The sequence below is a fragment of the Heliangelus exortis genome, chromosome 26 (assembly GCF_036169615.1).
Source record: "Heliangelus exortis chromosome 26, bHelExo1.hap1, whole genome shotgun sequence".
NCBI lineage: Eukaryota > Metazoa > Chordata > Aves > Apodiformes > Trochilidae > Heliangelus > Heliangelus exortis.
The window spans coordinates 3211939-3235601 of record NC_092447.1 but is presented as its reverse complement, the minus strand read 5'-3'; the positions used below and the strand labels follow the sequence as shown (position 1 = coordinate 3235601).

The 23663-nt window shown below is 42.5% G+C and overlaps 1 protein-coding gene across 1 annotated transcript in view; it reads right to left on the bottom strand.

Moving 5' to 3' along the window:
* The window catches only part of GRAMD1B (GRAM domain containing 1B), a 111288-nt gene extending 92896 nt beyond the window's left edge, over positions 1-18392 (bottom strand). Inside the window, exon 1 of the mRNA XM_071769189.1 lies at positions 18320-18392. Coding sequence (XP_071625290.1) covers positions 18320-18345 — 26 coding nt within the window. The 5' untranslated portion in view covers positions 18346-18392. The remainder of the gene's footprint in view (positions 1-18319) is intronic.
* Positions 18393-23663: the final 5271 nt, after the last annotated feature.

The window sequence follows — 23663 nt, the reverse complement described above, 5'->3', positions numbered from 1 at the left end:
AATGTCTGTCTGGAATCTGGCAATTACTGATTTGGATGAACCACTGTCCCTGATGTGAATAACCTTTGATAATTAAATCTAAAGCACAGAGCTTATTTAAATGGTTGATTTGGATGGAAAATAATCAATGGGCATAGTTAAAAAGGCACCTGCCCAGCAAGATGACTGCTAATTGTCCCATTCAATTCCTGAAGAGTTCTCAGAGCAAAGCTTTTCAGTGGGATTCTATTTGTGTACCAACAAAGCAGGAAAACTCTTTCCATCTTTTGGGACAGTGCCTGGGGACCTGCTGCTCATCCTTTTCTTCCACTACAGCTTGGTCTGAACCTCCAAGGAGAATGATCTGAAGTCTTAAACTTGACCCACACGACTGAACCTGCTGCATCTTTGATTTTTACATAAAGATGCAATGTTGTCTCTGGAATCACAGTATGAAAAATTATTCCTTGATTTAACCATGTTGGAAAGCAGCTCAGGAGCTTTGTATTGGCTTAGACCACTCTATAGAGTTACCACCAGAATCCCAGGGACAGTTTGTAGATAACAAAGCAAAGCTTTTATCCCCAGTACGACACAGGTAATTAATATTTCTGCCAGCTTCTAGTTAATAAAGCTGATGTGCAGAGGGGAAAATGATTTGCCTGTACTCATATTTATTTCTGCAGTCACAGTTCAATGGGATTTTCAGATAACCTTCAATGTTATAGAACTTACACCCATTTTCAGTGAACTTTGTACTCCCATACCAAGCAGGTTTTGGGGTAAGAATAATTCCTAATGCACCTTTTACAAGATCCTTGTGCTCAGTGGAATAAAGGACTGTGCAAGGTGTTCCATTTGTCCAAACTTAAATGAGCAGAGAAATCAGGTATCCCAACACCTGGAGGCAGAGCAGTGTGCTCCAGACATGGAATCTGTTCTCCTAACAGCTCAGATGAAAATGTTTTGGCCACTTAGCCTAAAATATAAAGGACTTAATAACGAGGCAGGAGCCCAGAGAGATGGAGAAGCAGGCTGAGCCTTTCCCCTCAAGTAGTGAGAATTCAACAGCATCTGCTGAAGGCACCCAGAAGGTTTGTGTCCCCCCAAAATCATCAGCATCCCTCACTCTCAAATCACTTCAGCCAAGTCAGCTCTAGGACAACCAGTCCTGCTCCAGAGGAGCTGCACCAGACATGGAAGCACTGCCCTGGGAGGAGGGGATCTGCATCCCATGTCACTACTGCTTGGAGTTTGCCAAATAAAACACAAAAGAAACTGGAGGAATGAAATAGTGACTGAAGTGAGTGTGGTAGGAACACACTTCCTCAGCAGGTGCTTACACAAGCTATTTTCTCGAATAAACCCATGTAAAAAACAAAGGACAAAAGAAGGGAAATCTCCACGTTAGTCGTGTCACAGGACTTTTTTTTAAAGATCACTCTTTTTAGAAAGGGAATCAAGAAAAAGGGGAAGCACATGAAGATTTAAAATTGAAGCACAATGTTGCAGAGCTTGCCCTCTTCCTGGAACAAAATACCCAAAGACAGCATTGCAGCTTCTTCCAAGCTGAGCCAGCAAATCTCCTTCCCACTAACACAGTCCCCAGGGTCAGCAAGAGGCCTGGAATCAGCACAGGCTCCTTGTCACGAAGACTTCTTTCCTGTGACAGCAGTGGATGTGACACTAATCTGTCCTGTTCACTGAGCAGAATTTGGATGCCACAACTTTTAGTTGTTCAGCTGTGATGCTCAGAGCTGCCAACACAAATTGCAGGAAATCTGGAAGCTCAGCACTGACTGCAGCAGAGGGAGCAGCAATAAAAACCTATCAGGAAACTGTGGCACAGGTGTCCCTTGCTCCACACTCGAGAAAATATTTGAGTATTTCCTCTCAAAGTTCCTTCCAAGTGTTCCATACAGCTCCCTAAACTCTTAAGAACCAGGTGAGAAAATGAATTCTCTTCAGCCACCACTGACAAACACGTTTCTTCTTCAGTTTAAGAGCACACACAATAATTCCCCTTGGCTAAATGTTCTTTGGTTCCCAAATCCCACAAAAGCAACATGAAACAGAAACCAGAAAGCATTCAGCAAGACTTTATGAACAGACAGTAAGAAGCTTCTCCACGACAAACTCTGTGTATTTCTTGTGCTCTACCCAAAAACTCCAAAAAGAAGTTCTCCAAAAACTGCTACACCAAGACCACTCCTGAGACTTGATAATATATCCTCTGGCAGTCAATGTCATCTCCTTATTAGGGCTCAACAAGAACCCCTGGAAGCCCAGATTTCCAGCAGAGCTCTGCTGGCAGCAGATCCTTGATCTGATGTTTGCCATAGGTCTCTACACAATGCAGAAAATTACATTTACCTCCTAGGTAAATAACTTTTGGAATCTAGAACTAAACTAACCCTAATCTGGACAGAGCAGAAAGGAGATGAAGACTCATTAATTCATTCAGGGAGGTCACTGATCAGCTAAAAGATGAACAATTTAAGCAATAAAGGCTTTTATGAACTCATTCTTGAGATTGTTCACCCTTTTCTGACCAAAAAGAACTCACCACTTACCTTATTTTTCAGAATAAGAGAGCATCTAACATTCATACAAATGCAGTCCTACTACAGATGAATATTTCTAGTATCCACAAAGTTATTCAAGTCATTTCCCATGTTTATCACCACCCAGTAACACCTGTTTTACCAAACAGACCTAGATAACATTAAAATGCTTTTTCTGCCTAGCACTTTGACACTCCACTAGCAAACTCCTCCAAATTTCTTGCAGTTTCCTTCCCAACTCCATCAAGGAAGCTGCTATTGTTCTACACAGCCAAGAAAACACAACCTACAACTAACAACCTGTTTAATGCCCACTGTTGCACATCCTCTTCTCACACTTTCTTCCTTTCTGGCAGCTGCTTCTTTTTAGAGCTAAAATGTTCAAATAGTTCAACACTCCATGCAGTAGAGACTTCAAATGGTCAGTGTGAAATGCAGAGGGCAGCACAGCACTTACAGGGTTAAACCAACAGCAGAGAGCATGGGAAGTCTTCTGTGGCTGTCTTCAGCAGGGAAACCTCTCAGACACAGCACAGGGTCCATTTCCTCACCTTTAGGAGCTCCAGTGGGGAGGAACACTTTGGAAACTGGAAATCCTGCTGAATGAAGCATGAGAAGCAGGCAGGACCTTCCTGGGCTCTTCCTCTCCCCCTCCCCACTGCTGCCCTAAGAGCTGTTTGACAGCCAGGAGCTGTCAGCACACAACAGGACTGTGAGTAACAAAGTTCAGATTAATAGTGCTGGCCCTGATCTGGCTAAAACTGCCCTAAATTCTGGGTTATCTGGGATTTCAGCAAACTGCAAGGAGCAACTGCTGCTGCTGCAGCTGCCCCAAGCACCAGGAGGAACTGAGCAGCTGTCAAGTTTTACTTCTTAAGGAGCAAGTTTCCTGCAGCATCTGTTTTTAGGACAAAAGAGGTTGTCAGACACAAAGAACAGTAAGATACAGCTTTTCAGAACTGCCTGGTCATTCCACACCCCCTTTTTTCATTCTAGAAGGGGTCAGCACTCTGGTTGGATGTGTAACAGCTGCCTGGCAGGGGCTGCTCCTTTCCCCCTCCCCAGAATTACCAGTTGGACTCCAGCAGGAATTTGGCTTGTACAGAACTTTCTTCACTCTCAGGTGCTGCTTATGAGAACAGGCACAAAACACAGGAGCAAAAAGTAAATGAAGCTCAGAATGCAAAACAACAGCTGCCAGGAACCCAAGCAGCAAAAATGCCCAGGAGTGTTAAACTGAGCCCTTCCCAGGACATGCTCCAAATCACTCATTTTCGACTCAAGACCAGGCAAGTGACAAGAACACAGAGAGATAAAGTTTTCTAACAGAAGGCTTAAGACATATTCTCCAAATTTTTTTTCCAGCCATTTCTTTAATGCAATAATTGATGCTCCACCTCCAGACACTCACAGCACTTCATCAAAACTCAGAAAACTTGCCATAACCTACCCTCTGTTGTAGAGTCCTCATCTTCCTCTGACACAGTGCCCCTGAAACCCAATTCCCAGTCACTGAACTGACACACATGCACTGAACTGAGTTCCCCAGGAGAGTTTTTGGCACTTTTTCCTTCTCTAGGATTCTTCAAAGGATCTTTCAAGATCAAAGTCACAGGATGCGATTCAGAAATCACCACGGTCAACAAAATCTCTCACCAGCTCAATCAGACAAAGCAAAACATCTCCAGAAGGGCAGTGGAATGCAGGCACATGAAGGACATGCCTCTTCTTGACTGCTTTTCTGAGTGGCACAAAAAAAGAGATCCATGGGCATTATTAAACATCCTGTATTCTTCTCACCTCCAGTCAGTTCAAATAGCTGGCTGATGAGCAGGGCTTTGTAGGTGTGGATGTGGCAAGACTGTTTCAAGTAGTTTAAGAAAAGTCTTCATGGTTTTCCCCCAAAAATGTCTTCTTTTAACCAGCTCCAGACTTCTTGTATCAAGCCCACATACTCAGAGCCTCTGATCTGACTCTGCTATTTTAACTCCAGTCATTTCCTATCTCTGCTCTGCTTCCAACACAAATGAACTCCACTTCCTGATTCTCCTGGAATTCCACAATGCTGTTGGTGTTGGCCTCCACATAATTTACAGTGAGTATTTTACTTCCTTCCTCTCCCAAATAAATACTGGAAGTTTTTCCTTCAAACTATTTTTTCTACTCTACCTACAATCAGTTTCATTTTTCAAAAGCAATTCATTTTAACACATTTTACAACTTCTTTAAATATTAAAGCCAAAAGCTTATGGATTTACAGGATTTACTAATATTCTTCCAGAACTCCCTGACACTGCCCTATTCGTGATGGAACTCAGATGTCTTTACAGCTATATCCATGATGGGACAGTGAAGTTTAACTGCTCCAAATCCCTTCTTTCTTTTTGAGCTGTAACTTTCAGAGTTTGAGCTTTATTAAGCCAGGCAGACCCTCAAGCTTTTTTCCACAATATTTGGCATACATTGGAATAACTAATCCAGCAGTAACCACTGCAATCATTTGTGTTACAATCATACATGGGGCTTACCAAGACTCAGTTCTTACTTGCATAAGACATCATGGACCTTCCCTCCTCAGATGTTGCCATAGAAACCTCAAATTATGTCTATAGGGGAACAGAAAAAAAGGTTTCCTAAGGTATGGATGAAATAGCTCCATGGAAACGAGCCCTGACTGTCAGAGGAGAGGAAGGGAGGGGGTTTGTGTGGGAAGACACTGAGAAAATCATCTGAATATGTAGAAAAAGAGCCATGCAAGCTGTCATTCAAGCATCTGTCTGCTTCATAGCTGGCACTGAGACCTCGTGGCATAGGAACTGCTCTACCTGAGGTGCTGGCCAGTGGCCACAGGTCTCTGGTTGCCATACACCATGTCACTATGAGCCTGGAATACTGCACAATTCAACCTGATCCAAGCTAAGAAAGGTTGAGAGGTTTGTGAATTTACAAACACTCAGCTATTCTGACCCTTACAAATCTGAAAGTAAAATACAGAGGGATTTCTGGTGAGCTTTCACTTGCCAGCAAATACCCCTAGATCAGTCTCTTAATAAAGATGGTACTTTTTTTTTTTTTTTTTTTTGAGACCACATTAGAACTGCTGAGTCTGGAATAGGCACCATCCAATGCAAGCAACCTCTGGAAATTCCCATTTTTCTCATGGGACAGAAGACTAAGCCATAGCAATGCATATTATTGTTGGATTTTGTACTCCTCACTCAGGCTCAGACTCAGCAAGTCTCAATATTGAAGTCACCCTGAGCTCCCTCTGTAGCACTCAGAGGCAAACCCAAGCTGTTATCTCCTGGTGAACTAAGTTTATTTAAATAACCCAGTAACCTAGAGTAAATGAGTTGAAACTGATCTTTAATCAGCACATAGTCCACTAACCTCAGTCAAATTATTTAATGCTATTTATTTGAAACTATCTGAGCAGCTGCCTGGCTGCACTTCCATTCCCTGGCTGGAAAACTGGAACATTCTCTCAGCCAGTACCCAACTCATTCATTAAGCACTGATGAGGTAAAGCATAGGAGACCTTCAAATGGATGTGACTGTCTCAAATTATTCCAGAGGAATAATAATAATTAAAAAAAACAAACCACAAACACTGAGCTTTTCCAGCATCTTGCTGCTTTGCCACTGGTTTGAAAAGAATAATTTTGTACAGAATTACAAAAGGTACAGAGATACAGCTACAGTCACAGCTTTCTTTTTCTTTTTTTTTTCTTCTTCCTGAGATTTTTTCACTCTGTTTTTCCCTTTTCCACTTTATCTCTCTGGTAGCATTTGCCTGAAGAGAACTTTACATTCAAACAGTGTTCTGGGAACTCACATTAATCCATCCAGCTGTAGTGAACTACACTGAACTTGTGAAATATTGTAAAACCACACACAGTCACAGCTCACAGCCAGAAAGGCTGCACACACACCACTCCCAGAAGCTATTCCTAGTTTTTATTAAGGTAGTGTGAGGCAAGTCTTTAATGAGCCCAAAACTCAAAGGCATCCACAATATTCTGCCCTGCCCCCAGCTTTCCAAACCCTGCTATTTCTTTTTGCAGCCTCACACCACAACTCTCAAACTTCTTCCTGCCCTGTTTGATTTCATGTTCCCCCACTGCTTGCCAAAACCCAACTCACATAACACTTGCTTTATAAAATTCCCCTCCCCTGGAAGCTCAGGAATAATCTTCCTTGTCTGTCAGCAATTCCTGCTTTCTAAAGCATCTCTCCCACACCCTTACAACAGGTCTGCTATTTACAGCTGGAAAATTCCACTTTCTCCACTGCAGAATATTAAATCACATCTAGGAGGAAAAAAAAAAAAAAAAAAAAAGGCATCACAAACTGAAAAGGCAAATTTGAGTTAACTGGAACAGAGCCTTCAGCACTTAAACATGATGTGATTTGGGTCTCTTCAGAGCTCAGAATCAGTTTTCACCAAATGCTGGAGAATCAAAGCTAAGCTCTGGGTGAAAGACAAGCATTATTACAGCAAGAACTAAGGCTCAATGCTCACAATTTGAAGCCATTCATTCCTGAAGCCTTTGGTTTCACTCAGACAACAAAGAAATTTAGGAGTCGGTGAACAGAAACAAATTCAGAAATCAAGAAAATTGATTTTAAGTAAAACCCCTCCAAATAAAACTATGTTGATTCTGTACCACTGTGTTGTGTACAGATTCAACAGACACCTGTACTCCTCTAATAACCACTCTCTCCTATCTCAAAAGCACAAACAAGTCTTTCTTATCTTGGACTGCCCATCATACACCTCCATGGGTTGCAGGAATTGGCAGAAGAGAAATCAGTGTTGTACAGAGTGAAGCTGAAAAGCATTTTCAGTTCTTGGGCTACTGAGCTTCTCTCTCTCCTTGCTGACCACCACAGGGATGCAGCACAAGAGCATCTTCCTCACAGACAGATTTCTGGTGGGGAAGAAGGACAGTCAGGAAAAAAAAAAAAAAAAAAGTCATGGCACAGCATAAACAGCCTGCCTGAAATTCAAGTGTATTACAGGAACTTAGCAGAACAGAAAGAATGAGTTGTGTTTTGGTTTGGTTTTTTTTTTGGTTTGTTTCTGTAAAGACAAAGCAAGAGGATTAGGTTCCAGTTAGCTTAAGCTTTTGGAACCTGACTATCAGGGTCCAAAAGCACTGAACAGAAAAAGGTGCAGTTGGGGCTGCAGCTATGGTAAAATCTTCACTTGAGATTCTTCCCAGCATCTATCTTCTCAATTTTTTCAGCCTTTTGCCTTAGAAGCATCTTTTTGACCCCTTTATTAGGAAAGACCCTTAAAATACTGGCACACACTTGCTAATTTATATAGTTTTAATGCATATGTTTGCAGTATTACTCAGATCTGACTGCATAGAACACAAGTTTCCCTCAGTTCCAAGACTGCATGTTTTCTCTGGGTCACAAATTGTTTTCTTCCATGAAAATATTTTACTTCTCCCAAAGAAAAACTGCAGTAAAATCAGCAGTGAGCCACCAGCAAGAGACCAAGACAGACAGATACCTGCAGAAAAACCTCATACAGTCTGCCTTCCCCAGGTCGTTTCACTGCTGCATCCACCCTAACAAAGCAGCAGAGGTGGAGAGAGCTCTGAAACCACCTGGGACTGAGGACCTGACAACATTCCAGGTGCAATTTTATTTTTTAATCCAGTCTTGTTGATTGAGTGCCCTTCAATGCACAGAGTGTAGAACGTGGCACTGAAGCAGTGCTTGGCCACAGGTTTGCAGTAACTTCAAACTCAAACCCCAGAAAGCAGCCACCCTTCAGTCAGGGCTAAATTTATCCCATTTTCTGCTACCTCTGAACAGAATTCCCCTGACAGACTACCTGGCTGTTTATTTGTTCTGCTCTTAAGGTATCTTCTCCAAACTGCATTGTGTCCTCTCCCTATTTTTCTCCTCAGATCCCTTCATTATTTCCATCTCTCTCTGCTGCTGATGCTTTCATCTTCTGGTGCTCAGCATATTGAAGCTGAACTCTGCTTTTTATAATGTCATTGCTCCTTCAGTAATCAAGTAGGTGTAGGAGTCCCTGACTTCATTTCCTCCTCAGATAAGAATTCCAGTAAAACAGAACAATCAGCTGAATAAAAACCCCCAAGGAAAAAAAAATATATTATCTCAGGAATTCTGCTTATGATACAAGGGTGCTAAAAAAGGAACAACATACAGTAATGATTAGCAAGTTATTCAGAGCTTTACTAGAAGACACACAGATGGCACACAGACAGTCAAATGCTACACATATTTTATGACATTTTGGAAGCAGCACATTTGGGTTTGAATATGCCAAGCTGTTACTCACAACAGCTGACTTGCCATCAACACAAGTTTACCCCATTTATTTTCATATTTAACCACATATGCAGCACATACCATTGAGCATGCTCATAGTAAAACTATTAACATGGATTTGCTATGTTGCTGTGATGAATTTTCTTCTCCCTCTTAAGTCTGGAGGGAGCCAGAAGCCAATGGAAAGAGAAAAGCAATAATATTTAAACCCCTGAAAAGGATACCTAAAGGAATAAACACCTGCAGAAACTTTTCTTACTCCCAGCTCATGGAAGTGATCATTCAAGTGATCCTTGGATGAGCCAACCCCAGCCCTCTTCCAGCCAGAGATCAGAGAAACTCAGTTACTCTTATACCCTTAATACTGCCTTTAATCAGCAGTCACATACCCTGAAATAAAGTTTCACCACATCACAAAGAAAGCAAGAAAAAAATGCTTTCTTGCAGACCAGGCTTACAGGTTTTGGCCTCAAGCAATCTCACCTCAGTTTCTGGTCAGGATGAGGAGAGGTTCCCAGAGAGTGAAGGGCAGCAGAAAGTACAGCATTTCAGCAATAATTACACCTGGCATCTAAATCCTAGCCCAGAAAAATTTAATTCAGGCTTTCACTGAGTAATAATAATAATATAAATTAATAATAATAAATAATAATGAATAATAATAAATAATCACTAAACCTCACAGGCTGGCATCACAGCAGCATTAAACTCCTCAGATTCCTACACTTGATAAAAGACTCATGAATGAAGCCCCAAAACAAACCTTGCTTGCAGAACTTAACTGGTCCTTAAAAACAAGTAGGTTACAGCAGCTACTGCAGGATCTCACAGTAACAAGTGTGGAAAAACTAAGTTTATACAGAAATAAACAGCAACAACCACTGTGCCCCATTTGTATTTTAAGCATCCTAAAAGTTTCTTTTGTTGCCCCTTAGCCCCTCTGAACCCTCCTGCTCCCCAGAGTTCCAACTGAAAGCACTCACAAGTGTTTACATCAGGAGATCTGGCCCCATCTCCCCTTTCACATTCAAATTTAAGCAACTTAGGTTGATATTTGCCATTTCAACAAGGATACAGCCAACAGGGGAACGACGCTTGACCCGTTTACAAAAAGAATTTTGTCTCCCAAGGCAGTGCCTGCAGAAAGCAAATCGAGAGCTCTCATTCCTTCTCTTCCTTAAAATATTTGGTTTTTTCTTTAGAACCCATGAAACACTGTTGGTACCACCACCTGGCCTGCCCTCTGCAGCCTCAATTTCTGAAGTTACCAAAAAGACCCAACAAGAGGATGTGGTCATATCAAGCACAGACTTCCAGGGACTCCTTGCAGGACTACATTAAGAAGCAAATTATTCCAGGCTGAGATTTGCAGCTGAAATAAAGTGGAGCAGCTCCATTGATTTCAAGAGAGCTTCATCAGCTGGGATGGAGCATTGGGGAGCTTGACTTTATGTGCTCCAGCTGCAATCCATATAATCTGTGCTCAGACACCAAGTGTACTCCCCTGGAAAAGGCACCAGTTTGGCACATAAACCACTGCTGAGATTAAAAAGCTCATTTCCTTCTCCAGTTAAATTTCCTGTTCCCCAGAAAAATGCTCACATCCATCTCCCCATCACATATATAGGGATCATCAAGAAAAATGCTATTATTCACACCAAATTAGAGCCAAAGAGCTCCTGTAGGTGCTAGCAGCTCTGTCTTTACTAATAAAAGATATCCTCAAAGATACAGGAGGAGATAAAAGGCTTACTTACACAAATAGTAAACATACAACAGGCCTGATCAGCTTACTCAAGCCATAAGATTGCAAGGGCTTGGAAAGGGAGCACAAATATCCCTGATCTCTCTAAAGGTTTCTTAACTCTGGGGCAGCACTTGATGCAGATGGAGAGAAGCGTTTGGGCTGAGATGCCCAAATAGCACTGCTCAGACAGCTCAAAACCAGGCAAAAAACACAAGTACCTCCTAGCATGGCAATGGCTGGAAAATTGCCAGTCCAGAGGAGCAATCTGCATCACAGGAATTCAAAATTTTTAGGGACACTGCCCCATTTTGCTCTCTTCCAGACACAGTTGCTTTTATGCCCCAAGGCCTCATCAAATAAAATGAGGAGTCTCTCAGCCTACCAAAGTACCCCAGAGCCTCTGTACATAGAATTATTTTTCCTTTCTTACACAAGGGGGAGAGTAAGACTTTTGACAATTCGACTGCTCTAACACAAAATAATCAGATTTCCTCCACCACCTCCCCTCTATCTAGTCTAGATCCCCAAAGCTTTCTCTGGCAAAGCCAAGGAAGAGCAGATGTCCAGATCATGTCAAAGACAAATATTGCAGATTGCTTTCCCTATCCTGCAAAAGAAAGGGCAGACTGAAGATGAAATCCAAGGAAAAAGAACTCAGATTTGGTGATTGATCCTGCAGTTTAAAAAAAAAAAAAATCACAGGCAACTGTCCAACTTTGCCACCAAGTTGAAAATGTGGCAAGAACCAAGTAATTTGATTACAAAAAATTCCTTTGGGCTGAGAAAAATTATGTCTACTGACTACTGATTGTATCTTGTCAACCACTCATAAAATTTCCAAACCAAAGTGTGAAATACTGGTTAATTACTGTGTACACCAGAGCCAGAAAAGAAGCTGACATATTAGAAGGGAGAAGAAAACTGGCAGAAACAAAGGAAAATCAGGAAGAGTCTAGGGGAAACTGATAAATTAGGCTAGGATAAAAAGTTTGGATGTGTACACCTTGGCTGGATGACAGCAGCAGTGACTCACACCAGAAAACACCACACAGCCAGCAGAGATTTTTTAAAGAGGTCTCCAGAGTGTGAAGCAAAGAATAAGAGGAGAAAAATGAACCAAGACAATTATGTGGATGTTTCTTCCAGTTCACTGCTGAATTTGAGGGTGGAAGGTAGGCAAAGGGGGGTGGGTTGAGGCACTAATTGGGATGAATGAAGGGGTTTTTTGTTTTTTGTTTTTTTTTTTTACAAAGCTTGCATCCACAGTTTGTGATTTCCAGCCCAGTGATTGGCAAGAGATTATCCTGGAACCATTTCCCAACAGTAAGGGTGGAACTGATATTGGAAATAATTGCTCCACTGAACTTTAGATGGAATAAATATACTTCACCCATCTCTGTTCCTTTCATGTTGTCCAATAGTGCAAGCTTAAAGAGCAGGAATCTCTTTTTTGGGGGAAAAAAAGGGACTATTAACAGTGCTCTCTGCTGAGACTTGGGGCTTGGCCAACTCCAGTCCTTAGATGGACTCTTCAGTTTCACCTCAGCCACAGCACTGCACCAAGCACATCCTTGATTTATCTTTTCTTTTGATGCAGATCACCTGGTAATGGTGGGAGCTATTTGTCCTCTTTCCCTGCCAGGTATTTAAGTCAAAAATTCAGAGTTCTGCAAGTTTTTCCTCAGGTTTCATCAAATAACCCAATGTCCCCAGTGACTGGCAAGCATGCTGATGCTGCTCTTCCTCATACACCCCCCCCTACTGCAAATTTTTCAAATGGAAACAAAATTAATACCTTATTCTTAATCATGCTGGCCATCTAGGCATGGTTACTATAAATGACAGAGTTAGAAATGGAAAATTGTGGGAGAGAAAGCTGCAGGAATCTCACACTCACTCAGCACCACACTGAGTCTCCAGGTTCATTTCCCAGCTGTGCTCTTCTACCAAAGGCAAAAATCCCTCCAAATGGCACAGGTTCAGGTGTGGAGTCACCCACTTGGCTTGGCAAGGAGCAAGACACAGGGGGAAATGCATCTTCCTTCCCTGGATATGCTCTGTGCCATGTTTTATACAATTAACTTGAAACCCAAGCCTGTCACATCAGGTAAATTGTTCCTTTTTGGATGGGTTCCAGGGGGCAGGAGGGCAGCAGTGTTCAACAGCCTGGGGGTCTCTGCATCCTCTGTCACACCACAGGGAAAGGCAACAGCTTTTTCTTTTACATTAGCTTTTCCTAGAAGGTAGAAGAGCTGAAAATGGCCATAATTATCTCCAAAAAAATATTTCTAAGCCCTCTCCCTTCTAACATAGCATGCATAGGATACAAGTAGCACTCTATGAGCCATTTGTCTCTCCAGAAAGAGGTGGTGGAAAAAACACACCCAAAATCTGAACAGTTGCCCTGTATGTCATAGAAAACCCCAACAAAGCCCAACACAAACCATGGCAGCTACAAGGCTGGAATATAGCCTGGTGGTCATCCTCATTTATTACATCTGTGAATAGGGCAAGAGATTCTCCAGCCAGCTCTGAAACACCTCCACTTTCACCCTACAATTATTTATTCCTTGTCACTAGCAGCTACATACATATATGGTGAGGAGCATGGCATTTTCTATCCCTTACAACACTTAATTTTAAAGTATTCTAGCAAGCCAAGTATAATAAACCTTGTAAAAGCCCAGTTCCCTGGTGTCCATCTTGCCAAACATCCAAGGCAAGAGGAGAGGGGTGGAAAAAATGATGCAGGAAGATGTGGGCATGTGTGAGAAGTGCTGAAAATAGCCTAAAGCTGATAACAGAAACAAAACTGTGGCTCAACAGGAACTGGATAGGCTGCAGAACAGCCCTGCTGAAATGCTTGACAGGTTTTTGATTTACAGGCATAGGACAGCACCCACATTTTGATCATCCTGTGGTGGTAGAATGCCACATCTTGGTTGTACAGCATCCACCTGAAGTGGCTCAAGACACCTCACAGCAACATCACTACAGCCCCCCCCCCAAAAAGCAGGGAAATATTTACCTATCCACAAAATATTTACCTATCCAAGTAGATTGCTGTGCCAGGCTGAAAAGTGACAAACAATCACAGAATAATTCTCTGAAATGGAACAGCAGGCCCCAGGCACTGTGCCACCAGAGCCACCAGGGCTAACAAGGTGTTTCACATCAAGCTGCCATGCCAAATCCCAGCAGCAGCCATGGGAATGGCATAGGAAGCAGTTTCATTCAAAGCTAAAAGGTCCCAGAGATGTCAGGTCTTGGAGGCAGCCATAGGTACCACAAGCAAGAGGAGAGATTGGCTCTGAAAAAAGAAAATTTAAGCAGTCTGGAGGGGACCAGAAGAAAGGAAAAACTGAAGTGCTGGTCTAGAAAGCAGAAACATCTCCAGTCTATCAGTTAAGATGTGAATCTGGTCCCCATTTTAACTCCAGTGCATTTCTCTATTTGTTCAATATTTATCACTACAAAACCCCCCTAGGGTGATGCTGAGACCCTCCTTGGCAGGGCCTGAGGACCAGCACATCTCACTCTTATCCCACAGTATTGAGACACTCAGAAAGCACCAAAATCACCAGAGTACAGCTTCAACTAATTGACCTTAAACAACCTTCACTCAGGAAGTCTACAATGGAGCAGGGACAAACCTCATCCCCAAGTGTCCTATGATAGCTCTCAGGAACCTCTCATTCTATCTTGAAGTTTAAAACAAATCTCACACTGTTCATCTGCCACCCAGGAACAGCAGGCTTCATCCTGCTTTTCATGACTGGCTCAGCTGCTAACAAACCCAATTCCTCCAGGATGAAGGATGTATTTACTTTCACACTTGTTAATTTGTACATATGAAATGCAATGACATTCACCATACATCCCCAGAAAGCTGCTGACTGCCCACTTGTTCCTGTTGAGCCTGCATCTTGTTTGACTCTCTCTCCATGAAGAAAGGGACTTATTTCAGAACTAAAATAATGTCTTTAACGTTGTCCTGCACCTGCTTCCCCAATAATGACTTCTCTGAGCACAGAAGCACAGGAGAGTCACTGATTTGCATTTCATTACCATAGAAACTTATTGCAGTGTGCAACTCTGTAGTTAAGACCTGAGATCTCTCCATTTCCAGAGTAAATTACTCATCAAGTTGTGTACCACAGCCCTTGGCATTAAGTAGATTGGGACAGCCATGAAGTGCAGAGTGAGCATCACTATGCAAAATCAGGAGAATAAACAGAGAGGTGACAAGTTCCTGCATGATTGATGTGACAATGCATGGAAGGGGGGTGGCATCTTGCTCTGCAACACACAAGAGCAGTGCTCATAGGGAGATTTATTAGAGATAATGTGCTGCTAACCACAGGCATGATGCTTACAATATGGTGATAAAATCAGCAATTTTATGTTTTGGATCCAAAAAGAAAACATGAAAAGCTCATGAAAATCATTGTATTCCTTAAGGTCAGGCAAGACTTTGTCCCTTCTTGTTTCCTACAGTGCCCCTTCACTATTGCTGCTCCACATCACTTCAGAATTGATTCAAGATTCTTCCTTACCCAAGAGCTCAGAACTCCACCACTTCATCCTTTAAGGCACAAGTCAAATTTTGTTTGAGAGAAAAGCTTGGCTTTAGAAGTCTGTTTGCAAGAAAGCCCCAGTGGAGTGGGAATAGTTTTAGTTACATTAAATAAGACATTTGTAAGTCATTCATGTACTTGAAGAGCAACAGATGCTTCAGAAATACTAACCAGTAGTTTTATGTAGAATTGAATAAATTCTTGAACTCACTGCTTAAATTCACCTCCAGTATAAGCACATTACAGTCTAGCTACAAGCATAGGATTTCTTGGCTAAGAGTCAACTATCCAGTTTTTCTCTTTTATAAGTGGATCCTTCATAGAAATGTTAGCCAAACATTCAGTAAGATCATCCCCTGACAGGCTGCTGCTCTGCACTTGCCTCATTTTCTTCCTGGGGATGACAGGCATCTCCCCTGCATTCAGAAGGTTTTCAAGATGCAAGATAATCAGAATCCCACATTTCTGCCCTTCAGTAGCATGCACAGCCTTTCCATAAATACCTCCTCACCCTAGAAGTCACCTGAGTTAACCACAGGACATAATCCATCTTGCACTGACCATGGGGTTCAAAACCCTTCTGGCTTCTCAACTGAATAAGCAGAATCCTTTTTCCTTTTGATATTTCAGTGAAAGAAGACACCAAGCCAACACAAGGCAGGGTGTGACTAAAACCCACACATCCCCCAAAAGTTCAACACTTTCAACCTCTCTCCAAGGTTTTTCTCCCCACTGGTGCCACATACACACAATCTTTTATCTATGGCACAGGCATTTCTTTTTACACCAATGATTTACACCACCATTTCTCCCAGGATTTCACCAGCACTCTATTTCAGAGCTGGGACAGATGTTAGATCTAATGAGGGATGCAACTGACCCTTTTTGAACCAGATAAACTCTGCTAATTGCTAACCAGGGGATTTTCCTTTCCCCATAGCAAAGTCATCCCAAAAAATGGAGAAACTCCACCAGACACTTGGATTATTTCCAGGTTACCAGGGAATGTTCAGTGCAGCAATATTTTGTACTTAAGAGGTGCAGAGGCTTAGCTACTGCTCCTTAAATCAAAGCCAGGAACTCCACATAGCACTACCTGAGGGGTTAGAATTTTGCACAAATCCTCTGAGAAACCTCAACACCATCTCCTCTTGGCATACACCAGTGCCTCAAGAGACTGGTGCTCCCTCCTGGCATCCTTTTCTCTCTTGATCTCTTCCTAGCATGGAACGGATAAAATAGGCAGATGAATTTTAATGCTAACCATCTACATCCACAAAAGGAAAATCATGCTATGAAGTGTTAAGACTGAAGTATTCACTCCCTTGCTTCCATGCTTAGGGAGGAAAAAGGCAATAGGAGCTTCGAACTTTACATTTTTGGTTTTCCAAGACCTGAGCTCCAGTCTCATCATCAGCAGTCACTGGATGCAGTTTGCAAAGAGAAGGAAACAAGAACCAGTCAGAGTCCATCTAATCCAGGCAGGGAGATCCAAATCACCACCATTTTTTGATACCTGACAGTTCATATCATCCTGCAACAAATTTCTTACTTAACATTTACCCAATTCTTTCAGGCTTCTGCTATGGGAAAGGTCAAAAGCAGATAATAGAAGCCTCACCTCTCCATAAATACCTTGCATTTCTTTTTCCCTGTTTGCTTCAACAAGTTTTCATGAAATATGCACACATGGATTGAATATCACACGGTGCAATGTTTTGGTTTTAGGTAAGTGAAAGGCAGGCAGATCAGCTCTGGTCACAAGCTACAGGATTCCTTCAGTTGCAGTTGGTCTGAAGATGACACTAAGTAGCAGTGGAAAAGACAAAAAAACAACAAAACAACCCAAAAGGAATGCTTCTAGACCTTGGGTCAAAGCTTTCACCTGCTTTTAGCTCTCTGTGGGACTTGCCTGCCAGAATTCCAGAGGCTGACAAAGTTTGGTATTTCTGCATTGACTCTCTACACATAAAGACAGGGCTAACGTTTTATAAATGGTTTCTGGGAAACATTCAGAACACCACAACCAGCTAATAACCAAGATTAGCAGTAATATCTTTTATTTAAGGCCTAATGCCTGCTTCTGAGGAGGATTGCTATTAATAAGATTAGGAGGGGATGCATTTTGCAAGCCAAGTGTATTCACAGAATAATCAATGTGCAGTCAAAATCCTTGTCTAGCTCAGCCCACACTCCAGCCAAGGATTTTTGGCAAACTCTTCATTTACTGCACTAAGTAATGCTCCACAGACCTGTAAACCTATGAATTACCCAGGATATTCAGGAGCCTCGTTTAAGTTCATTCTAAAAGCACAGAAAACTGACTGGGAAAAGTGCAGTGGGACTGATTTTTATTTGTTGCAATGGTTATTTGGCAACTCAAACGAGAGGGCTAAGCTAACCTGCTGCATTCAGTAGCCCGACTGCCATTTAGCTTGCCATTTCCAAGGCAGTCACTGAATGTGCAAGCTAGGAATAGGTGTTGACAGAGCTAAAAGCTTTTTATTCTTAATTATTTAAAAAAAAAACAACCAAAAACGAACCTTAAGAAATTAGAGGAAAACCCAACAGAATGAAGAGATATGAGAACTGAGCAAAAAGCTTGTTGTTAAAATTGAAGCAATATCTGCACAAGTGTTTTGTATGTTATTAAGTACTGAGTTATTTGAGCATAACCTCACTCCTGTGTGAAAAGACAGATGCCTTCTGGTCTTACACGGTGTGTGATGCTTTAATCCTGGCTCTGAAAGACATTTCCACCTTTGTGAGATGAAACAAGTGGAAAGTCACGGAATTTCTTATCCCTCAAAAAATAAAAATAATTAAATAAAAAAAATAAAAATACGAGCTAACCTTTCCCATCACAGCCTTTTCACCAGTCCATGTTAATAGCTTTACTATTGACTTGCAGTAACTTCAGTGCTTCAATCAGGGACCCGAGGGGATCAGAGGATCAGAGTCCCCTCCCAGCCATCAGCAGGAGGGACCGTCGGACCTGTACTTCTGATTCCATCCTAAGAGCCCAGACCCGGCAGGAATCTCCCCGGCTTTCCCCAGGGGATAAAAAAATCCGCTGTTTGCGGTCCTGCTGCTGCCTCCCGAGTGGAATGGGAAGGAGAGGAAGTCTGGCTTACCTGGCTCTGCTGGCAGGGCCACTCATTCATCAGGCTCCGAGCAGCGTGCGGGGCTCAGACGGCGCCGTGGGAAGAGGGAAGAGCCCATCCCGGAGGGGCGGAGTGCGGGGCTGGGAGGAGGGAGGGAGGGACAGCGGCTCCCAGATGTTGGGGGGGTCTGGCAGCAGCAGGGAGGCTTCGGTCCCCTCCTTCTGGAGCACATCCGAGTGCCAAGTGCACACACACTGCCTGCTCGGAGCTCCGCACCTCCTTAACCCTTTTCTGCCTGTGGGGCAGCTCTCGTTTCTTAAGGGATTTTCCTTTCCGAGCCATCCTCTCTGTGAGAAATCCCCTTCTTTCACATCAGGTGGGATTTTGCAGGGTAATCTGAAAGGGGGAGATTTAAGGGAATTACAAGAGGCTGATAAGATGACATGAACCCCAAAAGAGAGCTGCAGATGTGGAAAGTACAAACGAACCCCTTTGGCAGCAGAACAAGGGTCTGAACCCACATTGTAACCAAAGATACAGGACTAGAGGTAGAAAGAGGGTGGTTTGAGTCTTACAGGAGAGTGGTCTAAGTATTTATACATTTACAGAGGGATTTAGAGAAGGTCAGGGTTTTTTTGACATCTGTCTCTGCCACCTGCAGCAAGAATACAGTTGTTTGGAAGTTTAATTATTTGTTCCCTGATTCAGAGAGGTTAGGACACTAGGATTAGATATACCTGACAAACATGACATAGAGAACACAGAGATACTGAGCTAGAGGAGGTTAATGGGGCAATCAGGTTTGTTCCAGCATTAAAGCACTTCTGAGCAGAGCACAACACTCCTCTGTGCCAAAACAAGCTCCCAGCTTTGACGTGATGCTCTTCCTGATGATGATTACTTTGCTTTTTTCACAGTACATTAATTCAGTGGCCATAGACCAAATCCTCCTTCCTTAAAAATGTGCCCTTAGGGTTGGGACACCAAGTTCTCATTAAATGTAATCAAGTCAAAATCCACTGTCAAGCCCCACGACTCAGGTAACTGTGCCTGCTTTTTGCCACAGCTCAGTTCAGAACCAGAGAGGTTCAGAGCTGACATAACCACCAGATTGCATCCTGTGGCTGACAAGTCTCAGATGACAGACTGACTTGTACAATGCATCTCAGATCTGGTGGGCTGGTTGACATGCCCTACCTTACCAAAAAAAAAAAAAAAAAAAAAAAAAGAAAAATTAAAAATATGCACATTTCCACAAGGATATTGGCTCAGAACCAAGCACATACTGCAGATGGACCACTGGAAGAGAAACAAAGTGCAGCTTGGAGCATGTGGTGGAGACAGCAGATTATCAAAACCCTCCACAAAAAAAAAAACAACAAAACCCAACCATCTCTTAACAGCCTTTCTCCCTCCTCAATCTAATTCCAGTCTTCTCCACTGTTTGTTCTCAAAAAAAAAAGACCTCATCAAAGCTTTAAGTCAGACACTGGCAAACTCCAATATTTGCTCTTCAGTACCTGTGGGGACATGTGGCACTCAGGTTTTGCAAGGATGTGAGCAGACTGTAGCCAACCAGCAAGCAGCCCCCTGGAGAAAAACCTTTCCTAGCATCAAGGAGCCTTGCAGCAGGCAGATAAAAACTGCAGCTGGGAAAACTCAAGGTTTCTCTACACTGCAGTCCAGATGCCCAGGTTACCTTGGGTAGCAGATGCAATCTAAATAGAGATGACAGAGCAGCATCAGCCTGCTCAGCATGACCCCCACTGCTGCTACAACACCTGGCTCGTGTGCACAGCAGCTTGGAGAAGGCAAGGAAAAAAAAAATGTTCAACTCCCAGTTCCTTCAAGTGAAAAAGACATTCTCCCCCTAATTCCCAGGATGGGAATTTCCCCCCCTTTCCAGCAGGTACAATGTAAGCATCATCCTAACACACAACAGCAACATTCTACATGGTGAGCTGGAGAGCTGCTGGTTGTAGCAACACTGATGTACACCATACAACCATGGTGAGCAAAAATTTCCTTGCAAATTTGTCTTCTCTTGGGAGCACAACCAGTACTAATAATCCACAAGATGTGCCCTGGATCCCTTGGCATTTTACTCAGAGAAATGTTTTACCTACACACTTGATTATACAAAAGCAAGAACTGACCTCTGGAGCTGAATGGGCACCTCCAGGTACAGCTTTATCTGGAAAGGACCAGATGTACTGCAACCTGCCCCTTCTAATCAGTGTTTTGGGCCAGTCTGCCCAGACTTCAATAAAAAAAAAAAATAATTCACTGTTCAGAAGCCACAATTGACCAGGAGGACACCTCTTACCCAAACACAGCCCTTACTCAGACACGTTTATGTTAAGCTTATCTTCTTCTTTCTCACTTTGAGTGCTCACCTATAAAAAGCAAAGTGGACCCTTTCCAGAACCCTGCTCCTTCATGCATCACCTCTGGCTCAGAAAAGCATCCTTGAAGACAGAGCTGTCAACACACAGCTTGAAATATTCTTCAAATGACAAAATTAAACAGGAATTTCCACAGGAGCTGAAATGGTGGCTTTTAAAGGTAAAAAAACCAGAAATGGTACCAAAAAACATGCTTCCAGTGCTTACAGTAATTATGCTGTGCTGAACATCAGGTTTCCACCTGTCTATTGTCAGAATTTAATCTGTTCCCTTGGGAAGGGGAAAAAAAAAAATAAATCTGTGTCCCTACAGCCAACTCCACCCTTTTACCTCCCACAGACTCTAATCTCCCTTCTCCAAGCAGGGAGGCAGCACAAAGCTAACCCAGCTCACTGCTTCTGAGAATGGAATTTGACCTCACAGACTTATGTGGATGTTGATAAGCTGCAAAAGAAAAACAGAAAAAAAAAAAAAAAAAGAAATAAACCATTCAAAAATAGCCCACCCAGACACGGGATTAAGCCTGGTTGCACAACAGGTTTCTACTTATTCCCCAAAAATACAAAGTTTTCTACCGAGATTTGACTCGAAGTTAAAACCAGCATTTCATTTTTGCCAAACATTCAGTTTCTGACATGAAAATCCATCAAAGGCTGCTGCATTATGATACAAATACAACATTTTTCTTTGCATAGACAGCACCTCTCTCTTTTTCCTGGAGAAATAAACCACAGAACTATACTTAGCCCTTGGTCTTCCCTGTTTTCAAAATGTTGCAGAGGTACACACACCATCCCAATAAAGAAAAAGTTGAGCAGAGATGGGATTAGAAATTAGAACTAAAGCCCTATCTGCACTGGAGAACTCTTTTAGTGATCCCATTGCTTTTCTTTTTTTTTTTTTTTTTTTTTTTTTGCAGACATCATTAGTTTAGGACCACATGTTCATTTCTGTCCTGAACTGAGAAAGCAGCTGGAAGCTCAGCACTGTAAGCACAACCCCTAAATTATCCACAACTCCACTCAGCTCCATCCACTCCCGTGGCTACCTTCTACTTTTTCAAGTAGAACTGCCAATTAGAAAGAAAAGCCAAGAAAAACTTCATTTTTCATTCTTCAAGTCCTTAGGGGAGACCTGAAGGAGAGTGAAATTTGGCCCTTCCATTCCATCAGAAAGCAGAGCAGTGGAATTTATTCCCCCCCCCTTCCAATCTCCCATGAATCTGAATGCAAACCAGTTGCCAGTGAGCTGGGTCAGGAAGGAAGGAAAGGAAACTGCTTGAGGTCAGGAAATCCAAGAAGAAATTGAGTAGCTTCTCGTGTTGCATAAGGAAGCTGGAGCAGGGTATCTGACTGACTTCATCTGATTTAAGAGGTCACTGGGCATCTATCCAGTCCCCTGGGGCATTCTGCAGGATTGTTCCCCACTTGAGACTGACAGACTCTGTAATCTGGTCTGCAGAAGAATCTGATGTGAAATGACACTACTAAAGAGGGATTCATTTTCTCTTACTGTGCAAACCAAGAAGGGGTTCTTCAGGAAAGGGATTCTTCTTGATATGGTGTTCCTATCAAAGAAAGAGTTCCTAGACTTGGATCTAACCTCCTTCCATAACTAGATCTGGTTTCAAAGAAAGGCACCAAGTAATTTGGAAGATAAAAGCCATGTGAAGTTACCCTGAACCATTTCCATGAAGAGTTTTGTTTACATGCCACTTACACCAGAAGAACCAGAGGAGCCTCAAGTTCTGGAGGTCAGGCCAGCTTTCAAAAATCTTTGTAGCAGATGTATCTTTTCTCTGTAAAAATGCTCAGCTGGAGGTGCTGAATTTCTTCAGTAAACCACTGCACCCTGCTCAGCTCGTGTTTACTTCAGGCCACCCACTTAATACAACAAAAAATACAAGGAAACAGATACAAAAAGGGCACAGTCTCAAAAGCCCTTGCACCCTAACCACAGACAAAACAGACCTGGCAGCAAAGGATGTGATAGCTTTGAGCTTCCTTTTCTCAGGAAATAAACCTATTATCTAAGTTTTGCAGGCTGTAAAATGACTTTGTATTTATTTGGCAGACTTCTAGGAGAACATCAGTGAAAGTTTTCAACTATTGGTTCCTTTTGCAATCCACAGCACTACAATAAGGAGAAGAAACAAAAATATGACAGCCAAGCCCTTGACAGATCATCTGATATGGCCCTTAGATGGCTGATTTACTCACTTGCAGCTCCTGATCCCATTCTTGAGCAGTGAAAAACCTGACACCACATTTTGCAGTTTGATTTGGATCCAGGGATTCCAGAGATTTAGGTGTGCCTACAGCTCACTGGAATTATGAGCCCAAATACCTTTCACTAGCAAGCCTCTGGAAAGGATTTTTTTTGTAGTTACATTCACACTATTACTTAGAAATCTAAGTGAATTTGTGCATTATCTCATCCACCCTTGAGGAATCTTTTCACTCTCTCCCCTAAAATAATGGCAATGCTAGACTTGAAGACCAAGCACACTCTGTAATACAGCCAGAGCCATCCTCAGCAATAAAAAGATTTGCAACTCAGACATCTCAGGAGAAAAAAGGTCCCATTTCCTAGCAGGTTAAGCCACTTGGAGCTACCCAAGCAGATGACAACTGCCTGGCCCCCAACACCACTTTCAGACACCCCTCAGAGCTTTGGTAGGTTTAGAACTGCAATGCCAACCTTAGAATTTTACTTCTTTTGAAAAGGCAAATCTGTACCACAAAGAGAGAAAGAAATCTTATGTATTTAGTGTCACAAACATGGTGATCAAACTTGGAGCACAAAGTTTGTTCTGCTTCTAGAAGCTGATTGTGCACTGGGGGCTGTGTAAATGCCAGCTGCCAACCTCAGGGCAGAATTAGGAATTTGCCCTCTTAGGGCTAAACTCCAACTCATTTTCCAGAGTCAGGGCCACCATTAGGAACCTTTCTTTTAAAGGCCAGGCACAG